This window comes from Synchiropus splendidus, chromosome 1 (genome assembly GCF_027744825.2).
Source record: "Synchiropus splendidus isolate RoL2022-P1 chromosome 1, RoL_Sspl_1.0, whole genome shotgun sequence".
In the NCBI taxonomy this organism is placed as follows: Eukaryota; Metazoa; Chordata; class Actinopteri; order Syngnathiformes; family Callionymidae; genus Synchiropus; species Synchiropus splendidus.
Genome location: NC_071334.1, coordinates 6,893,536 through 6,909,060, shown reverse-complemented (window position 1 = coordinate 6,909,060; position 15,525 = coordinate 6,893,536). Strand labels below are relative to the sequence as shown.

At 44.0% G+C, this 15,525-nt stretch overlaps 1 protein-coding gene across 2 annotated transcripts in view; it reads right to left on the bottom strand.

The window, feature by feature from the left end:
- Positions 1-15,525, bottom strand: part of LOC128752908 (ephrin type-B receptor 1-like) — a 98,880-nt gene that overhangs the window by 38,048 nt on the left and 45,307 nt on the right. For both annotated transcript variants that reach the window (XM_053854689.1, XM_053854690.1), the window contains exons 6-8: positions 12,181-12,336; positions 4,733-4,995; positions 390-465 (exon numbers count right to left, since the gene is read on the bottom strand). In XM_053854689.1, coding sequence (XP_053710664.1) covers positions 390-465; positions 4,733-4,995; positions 12,181-12,336 — 495 coding nt within the window. The remainder of the gene's footprint in view (positions 1-389; positions 466-4,732; positions 4,996-12,180; positions 12,337-15,525) is intronic.

Here is a 15,525-nt window from a genome sequence, read left to right as displayed (position 1 = left end):
ACCGCAGTGCTCAGGGGCCTTCATGGTGACCATTACAAGCAGAGCGAAGAGGTAACTGAAAGCTTTTAAAGCTAAATTTGTGCGAACAGAGAAAGACGAGTCACCATAAAGTATTGATAAAACACTAACGGGTGGCTCGATGGCCAGCAAGAAAACTGCTGTCAAAAGGTTCGGGGACAAAGTGGCAAAAGCACAGTGGCAGAAGCTGATGGAGAGAACAGTGGAAAGGAAAGAAAGTCCAAACAGAGGACAAGGCAAGCGTCTAACATGTTTTATGAATCACAAGGCTCCATTTCCCTCAACCCCTTGCCATGCCTGTATCCATAATCCCCCCATCCCCTTGGGCCTGCTCTCTCACACACACACACAGAGACTGTCCCGGCACTCACCGGCTTGATTGGTGGTAATGTTGATTGACAGCTGCTGGGCGGGGTAAGGGCTTTTGTTGGAAACTCCGTTGACAGCCTGCAAATGAAATCAAACATAACAAGCACCTACATTAGACGCGGGACCTCCTTGGATGCGGTCGTGACATTACTCTCTTCAACAAGGTCATAAACAATAAGTGGGTGACTGGAGAGATTCTTCACTTGACACTAATGCAGCTTTGATTCAAGAGTGAGGGAGGAACAAGCAGGCGAGGTCGGTCTACTGCACTGCCTTCTGTTGACTGGAGGCCAATAAAACTGTTTATAACTCAAGAGTCGAGTTGTATGGAGAAAGAAATTCACGGATATAAATCTGTTTACACTGCCCGCAAAAGTAAGCTGAGATAGCCACTGCGTTTTTTTTTACAAACAAAGCCCTGCTGCACCGCAGCGCAGGAAAACGAATGGAGTTCTATTTTTTGCAGCGGCTGACCATGTACAAATCAGTAAAAGTACTTCCGAAATTTAGAAAATAAAGCACTGACTTTGGTGACTCTGACTGAACAGAGGGTTGAAAGCCGGAACTCAAAGGGCTGCAGTGGGTGCCAAACAATGAAACACAGTTTAACCAATCTGGTTGACCTGGTTGGTGAAAAGGTTACAAATGGTTGGAACGAAAACTTGAGCTCTGGTCTGGAACGTTGCTTAAAACAGTTACCAACCAACGTTCTGTCCTTCCAACAGATTTGTCTTTGGAAACTAAAGGCTGCTTTCTTCTCACTTTGCTTGATCTCACGTGGCCTAGGAAACAGCTGCAAGTATGTCTGTCCTGTTTGGTCAGAGAACCACGAACATACAGCTAAAGAGAGAGTTCATACACCTGCTTCAGAAATCTTAAGCCTTACAGCGCTACCGAAAAGAAGGGAAGCGGTGGCCATGTCGAGAAGGGGTAACCATCTGAGAGGCTTTCAGATGATCTTGCATGGTTTCGCATGTTCGGCTCAGAACGTAGTTCCCAAGTCTGATCTCAGTCTTGTCTCATCGCACCACGTCTGAGAGTCTTTTACAGACACTTAACATCGCTGTACATCCAGGCTTTTAGGCAAATGGCTCTTCGCACGACCTCATGATAAGGTTCAGCCCTTTTGAAAGGCCTTATCACATATTGATGGTGCCCTGAATACCTCAGGCGCTCCTGCTAAACCTCCACAAAGAGCCACATGGGCAAGTTCCAGGATGGTGTGAAAGGAGAGCTGCCATTTTGTAAGATTTGATATCTCCTTTCCACCAATATTATTGACGCCGCAGCCCAAAGACTGACACCAAAATGGATCCCCTCAGCAGTCACAGCACTTTCATAAAAGCATGAGTCATAGCTGAACCGCACACGTCAATACCAACAGTTTAAACACATGAATCTTATTAGTTGATAGTTCCGAGAAGTTTGCTTGCTATTAAGGGCTCTCATGGGAAGAACAGGAAGTCAGGAATGACTTTCCAAAACAAGCTCAAGGTTCATATCAGACCAGCTGTTCCAGAGTCGCCTCGCAGTCAAGATGATATTGCAGAGCAAGCACTAAAGAGCTGGAGCGTCAGCAGTCTGCAGCAGCCTTGACTCTGACTAACATTTGCATGGAGAGCATCTCCGGACTCAATGCTAAAACATCCTGCTCTAGGTAGCCAAGGCTGCACTGAAATTATACAATACCGTATTTTCCGGACTACTGAGCGCACCGGAATATTAGCCGCACCCACTAAATCTAAGAAGGAAAATGGATTTTTTCATACATAAGCCGCACCGGTCTATAAGCCGCGGGTGCACCGTTGCTGTCTGCGCCACAGAAAATGCATGAGAATCACTTCTAGCGATCCTCTAGTACTAGTTTTGAAAACGCGGTCCAGTGTCGAGACTGACTCATGAAACAATCTTGCCAATGTTCTGAACTCCAGTCATGAACTCCTCACATCTTATTTACATTTAAAGTGTTCAGAAAGCGCTGTTTTCACCCTCCAGTAGATCGTCTGTGTTAGCAGAGCTGCGGACACGCGGGCGAAAACAGCGCAATTTGAGCGCTTTAAAGGTAAATAAAACGCCCGTGATGTCATCGGTTTGATGTGACGAAGCTCAATATTTTTGCCAGCAAAGAGCATGTTCATTAGACTCTAAAAACCCGGGATGCTCCGAGAGACAGGGAGAGCACTCAGCTGAAGCAGCTGTCTTCAACCTCTTTCATGAAAGTTCTCACTCTGGACGGTTGCAAAAGTTTCAGATTCAGGTGGTGGACCGCGAACGCTGCATCTGACACACAGAAGACTGCAGCGGATTCGGCCGCGGTTGATTCCGTCTTAAAACGACACCTGTGAAAGGCTGCTCATCTGGCGCGGTGAAATTAATGATTATTTCTCGGGCAATATGCTTCGCGTTCTGAACGTCACGCTCAGACCGGCGAGTGTCGCGAGGGTCTGAGAGTCTGCAGTTTCACTTTCATGAGCACCAGAAAACTCTCTGTGCTCCGTCAAGTGCTGGGGGTTCAGACCGCGAGAAAAAAGTAGCGGCTTATAGTCCGGAAAATACGGTAATACAGGGGTGGTCAAACAGTCAGAGGCTCAGAGCCACATTGTTTTACTGTGTTGCTGAAAAGAGCCACATGCTACAAACATGTCAGGCTGTGAGGCTTCACCTGAGCAGCTGGTCATGTGACTTGGCGGCAGTATAGCGGTTAAAGCTCATCCCTGTGTGTCACAAGGTTGCTGGGTCGTGTCCGGCGTATGTCTATATATATATATGTCTATATATATATATATATATATATATATATATATTAAATATGTATTTAAGATTGTTTGGGTTAGGTTCTTGTTCGTGGGTGAGGCAAGGCTGGACATGATCAGTGCAGTACTTTCAAACAAGGTGGAAAAATGGAGAGGCTCTAAAGCTGTTAGCCGCATTGAGAACAGAATTGAGACCATCTAGTCAGAATGTCTGCCAATATACCAACGCACCACAGGAGAGCTGGGGCTTGTCTCTATGTGTCGCAGTGCACGTCTACCGCGCGTAACATGACCGGTAGATTCATTCTAGACAAGCACGACTCCTGTCTGTCTCGGAGAGTGAGGCAGAGCTGCCTGCATCAAAAGTGAAAGCTCCACAAACAGCTGCGGCTGATAAACACGAGTCAAAATAATGCAACACTAATGTATTAAACAAAATACAGACCAGATGGAGGATGGTTGGCAAATGGAAAGAGGAAGTGGTGTGATGGGAAAAGTCGGCTCTTTGATGCTTCCAGGTACATATGCTCAGCTTAAAGGCCCATTTATGCTCCTCTTACATATGAAAATACACCGTTCTTTTCCAACTTTACCGTCACTGATCACATGCTTGCATGCGTTCTTTACGCTGGTACCAACCATATATCCACGAGGGGGAGCAGCACAGAGTCAATAATTTATGACAACCAGAATTTCCATCTTTTTTGTGTCTCACTGGAGCTACGTAACAGGTAATAATAGCAACAATAATGCCCCCAGTGGTTTCTGGTGGTACTGCTCTGTTTGGTCCGTGTCCATAAGCATGGTGGAAACGTGCAGAAATACATGCGAACTGAAGGCAGACTGAAGGATCCGTCCGTATCCGGATGCATATGGAACACGGAGCATAAATGGGCCTTTATGGTATTGCGCATGTCTGAGTTCAAATTACACGGTAGTTGTATGAGTTCGCACATCCGAACCAGATAGTGTCGTTCGGTGTCATGAAAACAGGGAAGATTTCATCTCCGATCAGATCAGACTGTGCCGGTGCAACTAACAGCTAATGGGTAATAATGCGTAATAATGGGAATGTCTCCTATATAACTACGCAATAGAAGGACCATTTTGGGAAAAAATTTAATTGTGATATATATGTGATATAGCAAGCATTCAGTTTTTACTTTCGCATAATTGTTATTTGTTTAAGTAAAACAATAGGAACACACGCCTGGTCGCAGTGTTGAGAGCCATCCTCACAACCAAACCTCAGACCTGGTTCCACGTTTGAACGGACTACGATGGATCACTTCGGCAGGCAGCCAGTCGATGGAAAGCAAAGTGGATCCATTTAATTTTACAAGTTTAACACTGTATGAGAGCAGGCTGCACTACAGTCTACAGGAGAGATTGTTAACGTTTGTTGAGAGTGGACACAAGAGACAGCTCCACTGTCCTGCTTTAACTCTCAGACACTTCTCACAGTTCCACACTGTTATCACTGCAGTCCGTGAGCAAGTTGTCGGGCAGCTGCTCCGCACTTCACTCATTTTGTGGAGAAGAGAACTAGAACAAAAAACAATCATCACAGTTGTGGCGACAGACAAACAAACCTGTATGTCGAAGGTGTACGACGTGTGAGCTCGGAGCTTGCTGATTTCCACCTCGGTCTGCTTCAGGCCCAGCTTCGCTGGCACATAGGCCACGCTGTCATCGCACGGCTGACACGCCCGTCGCTCACTGCTGTGGCAGCGGTAGCAGAGGACATTATAGGACAGGTCCTCGCGGTGACCTATGTCACGAGGGGGGTGCCACTCCAGCAGCAGCGACGTCTGGTTGACAAGTGAGACCAGGTTCCGTGGAGCAGAAGGGACACCTGAGAGGAGGAATAATGTGTATGAATGTTTCGTGGACTCCAGAGAACAACAGTTTACGTCATGACTTCACCACAATCCAACGTGACTCCTGAGAACACAGCATTTTTTTTTTTTAAACATACTTGAAAGATATTTCTGTTGCATGCCTTTGAGTCACCATAGCAAGAGTTGCACCAAGTGTCAAGGTTCTTCATTCACAATATGAAAGTCATCATCCAAGCGTTTAGAATTTCTCAACAGTTAAAACCTCCCAAAGTTTCATGGTTTATGTTGATGCTAATTCACTTCCCCTGCAGGCTACTCCTCTCTACACAGGACAGTTGTTACAGTGGATTAGGAGAGCAAATGATCCTGGCCGCGAAGGAACTGAACGGACAGTTCTGGTTCTTTGCCAGTTGCACTTTTACTGCTACTTCTCCTTTCAGGTGCAAGCGACCTCCACATTAACCGGTCACCACATCCAGGAAGCTCATTGGTTGACTTCCTCGTCCTCCATCTCCCAGCATTCTTGGTTCTACCTTGTCTCTCGTCTCAAACACCTGACCACTCTAACTTTGTCTCCAAACATCTGTACACGTCCCTCTGACATTCTCATTTCTGATCTTGTCCTTTCTAGTGACTGCCAACAATTCGGACTGACTGTCACTGTTACTGTGACACCAACGTTCTTGAAACCACATAACTGAGCTGGAGCTGTGTGACGGTGTAGCCGAGTCACACAGTATGACACAGTATGACCACACGCCCAAGCAGCTGACCGCGTCATCTACCTCACATAGCTTCGCTGCAACCACACACATGACCATCACACTCTCGTCACCCTGGGTGCACACGTGCTGACATCCCATATTGTCATCATTTCGTGAGCAACTCACCCGCGAGGTCTGACCGCGTCATCGGTGTTGAGATGTGAAACTGGGCCAATGAATTCTGTGAAATATATTGCTGTTTCCCCATGGTTTGGGTCACCTGACCAAAAGTTGTATTTCATTTCCCTGATTTGCCCTGAATATATAGTGTGGTGATGCATTGTTTTATATTTTTGTATAATTATTCTTGGCATTATTTATGAAGCAATTGATATATATTTGCTAAATAAGTGAGTGGAAAACTATATTGCGTGTGCTACCGATGGCAGGGCTTTATAAGGAGCCATTTTGGACCATTTTAAGAGTTTTTCTTTTCAGTGTTGCAGAGCACCAGAACCGGAGTTAAACGGACTGTATAAATATTAGTATTTATGATATAAATAATAGTATTTTTTGTAATATAGGAGGCAGCGATTGGCTTTTTTTTCTCTATTCTATTGTGGACATTTTTGCACTTTGTAAATAAATCACTTACACAGAATCTTATTCTTATTCCGTATTTGCATTTTTGTTGAGATAAAGGACAAATTGAACTATTTTAGCAGTTAATAAGCATTAAACTGAGAGAGTGTTCAGCAGCAGTCAATGTTTATTTCAATGAAACATGCAACAACTATTTCATCTCAAATTGATCTGAGGGTGGAAAAAGAGCAGAGAGAAGTGCAGTTCTTTTACTTTCTGGGCCTTTTTTTATGTCTTCTTTCCCCCAGACAGTCATGTCTTTGTGCTTCTTGATTCTCAGATACATTTCAGATACACTTTAAGAATGAGAGTGGATCATGAATCTATGGACTATGACGTTACATTTCTTTGGCCATTACTTGTCGTGTCCAGGTTTCTGAGCGTGTAACTCTGACATCAGTCCTCATACTTGTTCATTCTCCGTTGCTAATGCACCAGTGGAACTTCTTCCACTTCATCTCTCTTCTGCCTTTATAGACCTGTATTGGAAGACTGTGGTCGACACTAATCCTGGTCTGCTTCTTGACAGACATATAGACATGTATAGATGCGCTAGACAGAGTTTTCAATTATAGTAGGAACTGAATATGATTCAACAGTTAACCTCTCATGGGCCAAATGAAACTGCACTAATGGTCCTTCAGCCTGACTTACGTGGTCAAGAATACACTTAGCTCCAAAAGCTGTCTTCTGATGTTGAGGAAGAAAGCCGTGTCTTGAAAGAAACGGTAGCTCAGTTTCGTCAGATGCTGTGCAGGAGTGTGCTGATATAAAGTCACAAACAAAAGAAGAGCTGCCACAACACTGTTCCTTGGACTTCTCTGGTGATGTTATGATTAATTTGTAAAGAACGCAGAACTCTTACCGAGGTCCGCGAATCGGCAGGTGATGGATGTTGTTTTGAAAAAGCAATTTGGTCGCCTCTGCAGTGACGTGACTGTGTAAACCTGAGCCACATACATAAGTCGACACCAAAATTGAGCAGTCTTTCTTCTTGTACATTATATTCATCTGCATTAAATTTCCAGATCTCAAATCAACTTAGCATTAACTTTCCCCCCAAAATAGGGCGCATCAATATCATATTCAGATCATGTGCCAAAGTGGGATCAAACACCACACACGGTCCCCACTGAACAACAGGTCCAAGGAAACGCGCACCGTGATCCTAATATCATATTCGGGGATATCAGAGATGGCGCTGTCCGCGGGGAAATTGAGAAATCAAATATTGGCTGAGCGTGAGGAACTTGGAATTCCAGCGGCTCCACACTTATTGACGCGTGGGACATTTTCGGCTTCCAAATCACAGGCAGCGGAACACACTTACTGTCATCTCAAGGCTCTTCTTTGTGTGAAAGTTGGCAGGTGCAGCTTTCAGTGGCTGTTATCAGAGCTGATGCATGAATTCTGGGCGGCAGCCAGTGATGTCTTGGCTGATTTTAAAGCTGGCCGCCACAGAGAAGCGCTTTCTCCAGCGTTCTGTCCTCTCCACTGTCAGCATGGCTCTTGTCAGGCAGCTCGTGCCTTTGATCCTGGCAGAAACCTCAGGTTCTCGGGGTTTTTCGAGGCTGTCTTCATTCCCGAGTTAACGCGAGGTTAAATCTCAGCGGGGGGTCCAGGAATATTCGGGAACACACCCTCACTTGAGAGACTGGAGCAGAGATGGAAACGACTTCTGATGTTGAACCCTGTCACCAGTGGGCGGATTTCTTCAAGTGAATTCGTAAGATAAGTTCCAGCAGGCACTCGCAACACACTTGCAGTATTACAACTTCTGCTTCATCAAAAGGAAACAGAATATAAAGTTGCCAACAGTGTTAATTTAACTTCTATTATAACCTCAATTCCAACCAACACAGACGATCAGGATGAGTTCACACCATGCAGATGATAGATTGTGGCTCCTCACAACATAGATAGTTGTTTCAAGCAAGCAAGAGTATCGCGAGGTTACCCCCAATTTACGCCCAGCGCAGAGTTTATTAAAAAAGGATGAATTGTCTGCCTATTCAAATGGGCGACTGTTCTATTTTTCACACTCTCTGCGCCGGCACCGCTTCATGTTGGAGTGGAGAGGATGGTTCAGACAGGAAATCAGCCGCTGAAAAGCGACGATATCCGGGAACATTTCATAAATAAAACACTATGTGTAGATGTTAGGAGCCCTTTATTGTGAAAGAGCAGTGTATAAAGTACGTCACAACCAGCTAGCATGACTCACAAAGCCTTCTCTTAGCGCTTCTGTTAAAATGGATGACGAGGCTTTCGTATTGGAGGTCGAGCATCTGCCCATTCTTGAGAACACTTGTCTTAAACACGACATACACGCCAGAAAAGAAAGACCCTGGGCTGAAATTTGTGGACCTCACGGTGGGTATGAACTTTTCCTGCCTAAAAAATGGTTTCCAGAGCCACTTCATCGACAACTCATTTTGAGAGGCAGCATGTTGCCACAAGGAGGTGGGGGCGGGTTGGAATCCCGTTTTAATTCGCAAAGTACTGCAGGACTGACATTTCTCGCATGACACACGGAGAGGAAATCTGTAGTTTCTGCGCAGGTTCAGTGTCGGACAGGTCTTCCGTCCACATGAATCTGCTGTTTTCACCCAAAATATTGATACTTTTTTATGCCCCTCAGCCAGTGCCAGTCCAGAATAGTCTGGCCACAGGCCCCTCCGACATCATGTTGAACACCGTCGTAGCGCCTGACGGCACGTGTGGCGAGGGTCATTGTTTATGTTTCAAAGTTAAACACAAGTCAAAGTCTTTGAACAATATTTGGACATTTCGCCAGAATAGCTCTTACTTTTTTGTCTTATTTCCTATATGAGCGATCATCTCAATAGCAACTTGACCAAAGTCGCAGCCAGTTCAGTGGCTCATTTGGTGAAGAGATGCATGAATCTGGGGAAAGAGCCACAAGAGCCAGGCCTGGTTTAAACTTAGAATAAGTCCCAACAATTGAATCGTTTGAACACAGCCCAGTTGCAAGTTTCTTCGGACGCTCAATAAAGTTTCTCCATTCATGTCGTGCTCTTAGACAGTGATGTCATTTCTTCTACAAGAAACAAGAGTTTTCGCAGATTCTTGATCAGTCTTTAAGTTCAACAACTGCTCACTCGCACCAAGGACATGAGCAGTGCTGTGAATGCAGTCAGTGGTAATGTGAATGAGTCAACGGCGCTCAAGATAAACAAGTACACTTCTGAGCCAAAGTACTTGCAGTCAACTGACTGAAATAAAGAAATACAAGCGCTCAGAGTAACACAAAGGGGAAGTGATCTAAATCTAAACATGGCTAATGGGTGAAGAAATGTTCAAACAAAACAGGCGAATACACGAGTCCGAACCAAACAAATGAGTTTCCCAACTCTACAGGGCCACAATGTCTCCGACACCCAACGCTCTGATGCCGAATTCATCACGACTCATTAGAATCGCTCGCCGACTTAATCACAAATTCCACATGCCTCCCTGACACCGTCTCAGCAGCTCCATCCAGGCGAAGGAATCACAGAGAGCACAATCAGTCCGGGGTGCAAAATCCAAGCAGAATCTTCTTTTTAAGTAATTCCTCGGAGAGAGACGCTGTCAGGCGCGACTTTGATAATTATACACAAACAGACGCACGCCGAGATGACACAGATATTGACTTACTTCTGACAAATACATTCATTCTGAGCTCCAACACTAAAGAAAGGGAGAGGAGAAAATTATATTTTAACTGGGATGACTTTTCCTCAAGAGTTGTTGATGCTGAGACAAAGCTTTCATTCTACATGGCCACTGAGTCATGATTTACTTATTACGAAACAAGATACAATTTTCTCCCGTCACTTCCCAGACGGCCTGTTATGCAATGGTCCCCTTCACCAATCTTGATCATGCCTGCAGTCACACATGTGCTCTTCGCATTTACAAGATCCAAGAACCTTCATCCATGTTTCAAATGGTCTCAGTGTCCGTGTTACTACAGTACTGGTGGCCTCAGCGTGATAGAACAGTCCACCAGTCGCAGCGTTGACTGACTAATATCTCTAGGTTCTTCTCAGTAAAGGACTCTCACCAAAAACCGAAACCAGCTGTCACGGTAAAGATCCAGTAGTTTCGTGACCTGTGATCATTTGACCTTATGGATTTTATTTGGTCATCTAGTTTGAGTCGTAATATCTACAGTATATTCATTCACTGCCATTGTCATCCCAGGGTCATCAAGGAGAGTATTATTACATCTTGAAACAAAATGATCAAAACAAGACAAAAAAGTAGCTCCACTTCTCCTTCTTCTTAATAGCAAATTGCTACTATTAAATCAGGAATTTATTTAAAAAAGCTCACAGAATGGAAGCCATGCACAGCTCCGCCTCCACAGCGCATCTGATCGCTTTAATGTAAATAAAATGACTGTAATTTCACTGGACTGATGAGGCTTGATCTTGGTGGCGTGAAGCTTGTTTGTCCGTCAATTCCGTATTCCACTGATGGACCACTGTGACAAGTTGACTGGGCTGCAAAGCATCATGGAGCTGTTCAGGTAGAAGGTAAGAAGAGAGGGATGGCTCTCACATGCTGGCTGACTAATCAACGTGCAGTTGAATAAGTTAGTACATTTCAAAGCGTTGAAACAGACAAGAGTCTGGTCTCGCACATCACGGCATTTTGCTCTGCCATCTGGGTTCCACAAGGACTAGAAAGCCATCTGAAGAAAAAATTACCACTCTGTTCTGTTTACCTGCCTTTTTTTCAGCTCCCCTAAAATGTAAATCCAGGTCACTGCAAGCACACACACACACACACACACGCACGCACGCACGCAAGCCTTCTAAGAGTCCAAAGTGATTCATGCGTCAACCTACTTACGCCATCTCTCCACGGTGCAGAGAGGGTGCATTTGTCAAACTTGGGAGCTCGGCTTCAATACTAATGTGGTCTTTTCAACACACCCGAAACCAGGGTGAAGTACAAGATGACCGTGTAGTGATCACAACACAAAGCAAACTCAATACAGTGTTCAGTTCTGCAGCGGACCTAGACCAAGCACTGCTTTAAATGATGCTTATTCCCTTCATTATTTCACTTAAAAATATCCCCATTATTGGTTCTTTTTTTATTGCCAAATCCTCCTGTGAACTTCTTATGAGTCGTACGACCACGGTGAATCTTTTGTCGCCGCCATCGCTGCTGTTGTTATTGCTGTTGCCAATGGACCGCTAAACATAAACTCACTGATACGGCACGCTTTATGGTTCCCATGTTGAGTGCGCAACTGCCCCAGAGTGAGCGCATGTGTCACTGATGGAGTCGACGCCTCATCTGAGCGTGCCGCTCTGAGGAAGCGTGCCGCTCTGAGGAAGCGTGCCGTGCTGAGCAGCAGTGCGCTGGCGGTCACATTGACTATAGAATCCAGGCTTTTAGCTAAAGCACAGCATGATGGCCTCAGTGAGATCACGCCCTCAGATGGTCACAACTGCATACCCGAGTGGGAAGCTCTCAAAGATCAAGACATAGAGCCATATAGTCGTGCTTCTTCTTCACCATCTTTTTGGTCTCTCAAATGACAGCTATTTCTGAAGGTCTGTTGTTTGGATCAACGCATTCTGACCCTACTTCCCGGGAGAGTGAAGGGCCTAGTAGTTCATGGGTAAAATCAAGACACAAGACTCCTTATTGTGCTTCAGCCTTGTGACAATGGTGCGGCACATCCCAAATGACAACGCTAATCCAGGATTAAAATAAAACAAGGTGACAAGGAAAATTCTGATCCTGCAATCTGACAGCCTTGTAGACAGGGAAGAATTTGGGCATCACGTTCCCCCCAGTGTACACTGTTTTGAGCGAGGAAAGACTCACTTGTGCAGACGTCCTCAGGCTTGTCCATGTCTCCTCTGTAGTAGCCATTACGACAGTTGCAAACCGTCGCAGCCTCTATGGTGGATCGACTGTTCAGAGGACACTGTTGACATAATCCGCCTCCTTGGGTGGATTTAAAGGTGCCCTGTGGACAAGCTGGGAACAAAAAGAAAGACAAAATCAATAAATCACTATCCCCTGTAGAAAATATAGCCACGGGTCATCTTTCTCCAGGCTCCTGAAATGCAGCTTTTATTTGTGAGAGATTGAGATTTGGTCATTGTTGCTCCAGATGACGTGTGAATATCTCAGTTGCAGTCAGTCTGCTGGCATTATAAAGACTGACCAACACGGAGGAGGCTTCCTTTGTCAACGGAAGTCTATAATCCTATTTGGAAAAGATACACAGAAGCAGTTTTCAAGTCCACAAAACCAGCGTCGGACTGATTATCTGCCGCGTGGATTACAGCTTCATATCTCGTGTTACCTTATCTGGGTCACAGTTGTTCCTATCTGTAAATACCAAATGAATTATTCTTTATCGCATGGAGCACAAGTGAAAGCAGGGGAGGGCTGGCGTCCTGATTTTCTTGAAATTAATTCTGGGACGGTGTTGGCTCTGCGGAGTAATTTCTCGTCAGTGAGTTGTTGAATATGTTTCATTAAATCAGCAGCGAACAAGAACTCTAATTAAAAAAAAAAAAAACAAAAAAAAAAAACAGCATCCAGTGCAAATAGACTTCAGAAGAGGAGTCGGTCTGGGCAATGACATACACAACAGGAGCACAAAACGTATTCTCGGTTCCACACTGTTATTTGCACTTGAAAAAAATACTTAGAAATATATGCATTATATATAGGAGACAGGTTGTTTTGGTATTAGTTTCTGGCCCCATGATTTCCTGTAGCTTCAAATCAAATAAAGAGCAAAGATGTGAGACGTGTCGGGACAGTCCAGATAATCTAACACTGTTGTTGAACTGCTGCTGCTGTTGCTGCTGCTTGGTCATCTGTCAACACTGACGTCACGTCAGCCTCAGTGACTGGTGCAGCGGGTTGCCAGACTCTCTGCTGCAGTCTCTTGGTTCTGGATTCTGCTACGCGGCGGCAGCCTCTGGGATTGGAAAATCCCATTCCATTAGATCTCGATGTCCATTTGAATGATAAAAAAATAATTCTGAGAGATGTTAGCAAAAATGTGTCAAGAGGTGCCGAAGATTTTGTGTGGCTAGCATCAAGACCTGGTGTTGGGAGAAGACTATTTTCTATCTGAAGAACACAGTCAAAGACGGGAGCGGCTCTTGTATAAGACAGCAAAATGGCAGCGGTTTCCACTATGATTGAACTTTATTCATAAAAAGGGGGATACTGAAGGGGCCCTTGTTATCGAGCTAGTGAAGGTGTTGCTCATGATCGAGTCCACTCAGGGTGACAGTGAGAAAATAGATCTTTAATGGAAGTGACCTCACATCTTAGCACTCTGGCCCTGCACTGTACACCGTGTCCCAAAAGCAGCCTGTTCCATATTCACACAGAGAGTTTAATAAGTGGCTATTTGGTGCGAGCAATCACATTCTGCATCAAAGTAGAAGAGCTTAACAGGGGAATTGGAGGTGTTAAATGGAAATAAGTCCGAGGTTCTGCCTCTACCAAAAGCCTGTGAAAAGCCTAATAAGGGTTTTTATTGACTGCGTTTCTCCCACCTCTGATGTCACGTCTTGGTTTTTCCGACTTTGCAGCAACAAATTTATTTGTGGTGATGATTAGAAGCGGCAAGATGGAGGTGCAACTGTTGCCTAGCTTTAAAATGGAATTAAAGGAGAATTCTTCAGAGACACTTATTTATATTAGAGCTTAGAAATGAGCCAAACATGTTGATGTTCATCTGAGAGTTGAGATAACAGAGACTAAAATGATCTCAATAAATGACAAGAAATGATGGAAGACAAAATACTAAAGTCACATACAAACATAAAATGTTTCCGAATAAAGGTTAAGAAATGTTCCAAATTTATCACATAAAGTCATGAGAAAATGAAAATTGTGATTCATATATAAAAGAAAGGTAACATAATTTACGGCCCAGCTCTGTCTATAAGCAATGAATGCAGTTCGCCCCCACAGACGTGATGTTTATTTACACAAGGGTATAATTAAACCTTTCCATGCAGTGAATAAAAACAGCTCACTCCAGTGGAGAGTGGATGTTAAATAACAACCTCTGTCGCCCAATGTAAATCCAAATCCGAAAGTGAATCCCCAAAGGCGGCTGCTCAGAAAAGAGGCCGTCTTGTGTGAAGATTTGAATGAAAGTCGTCGACTGAAGTTGGATCATGTGACAGGAGGCAACGCCGCTGCATCACATTCAGGCTTTGTTGCAACTGTCAGATATTCCACTTCCATTCTTGCTCGTGTGCCCGGCGGCCGTGGAACAGCTCTCTGTGGCTGCTCTGCTTCGATATCTAGTCTCTCAAGTGTGAGATTAATTTGTGAGCGCCTTAAGTTGAATTCATTGTTGGCATAAGTTTGACAAAATGTAATACTTCCATAAACAAGGCAAAATGAAAGCATCGTCCCTCATGTGAAGTCATGATTTATGCCTGTCCTCCAGTTTATGCAACAATAGTTTCTCAGATAAAATTGAGGATATTCTCTCATGACAGGAAAACTTTGAATGTTTTGAAAAAAAAACCCGGCTCAAACGGAGTGGTTCATGTCTGGTACTGTGTATAGACGACTGCTCTAAAAGACACATGGGTCACAATGAAATTAAAATAATAATGGCGTAAAATGTGTCTCCCATTTTGTCCATATTGGATTCACCGGTTTCTTAAATGGATGTTAAATGTGAATCCTCAAGCAGCCAGTTACATCTTGATGTTGCTTTACAGTGAGTGAGGTCCACCGCCGCGGCTTAAACGAAAGACGCCACGCCTGCAGAAAAATTCTCTTTTTAAAGAAGATTTTTATCATTTATTTATTTTTTGGCGGGTAGTTTTAAAAAATCCTGGAAGAAACTCTGGTGCAGTTTTTTTTTTTTTGAGAATTTTTACGAGGCTCTTTTTTACTTTTATTGCCAAGTTAAACTAGCAGTGTTTTGTCTATTGAAAAGCGCTTGTTAAATATATGTAAATCTCACACTTTTGAGACTTTTGCACTTCTTTTGTGTCAAAAGAAGTGCAAATAACTACTACCAAATATTTTCTCTTTCTTTTCTTTTACAATTGTTTTGTTTTCTGTGTTCGTTTTTAACCACTGATAAAGTTTGAATATATGTTTTCCATCCATTTTTTTTTTATTTTGTGAATGTAGGATCATTGTTGGTTACCAATGTTTATTTTTTTA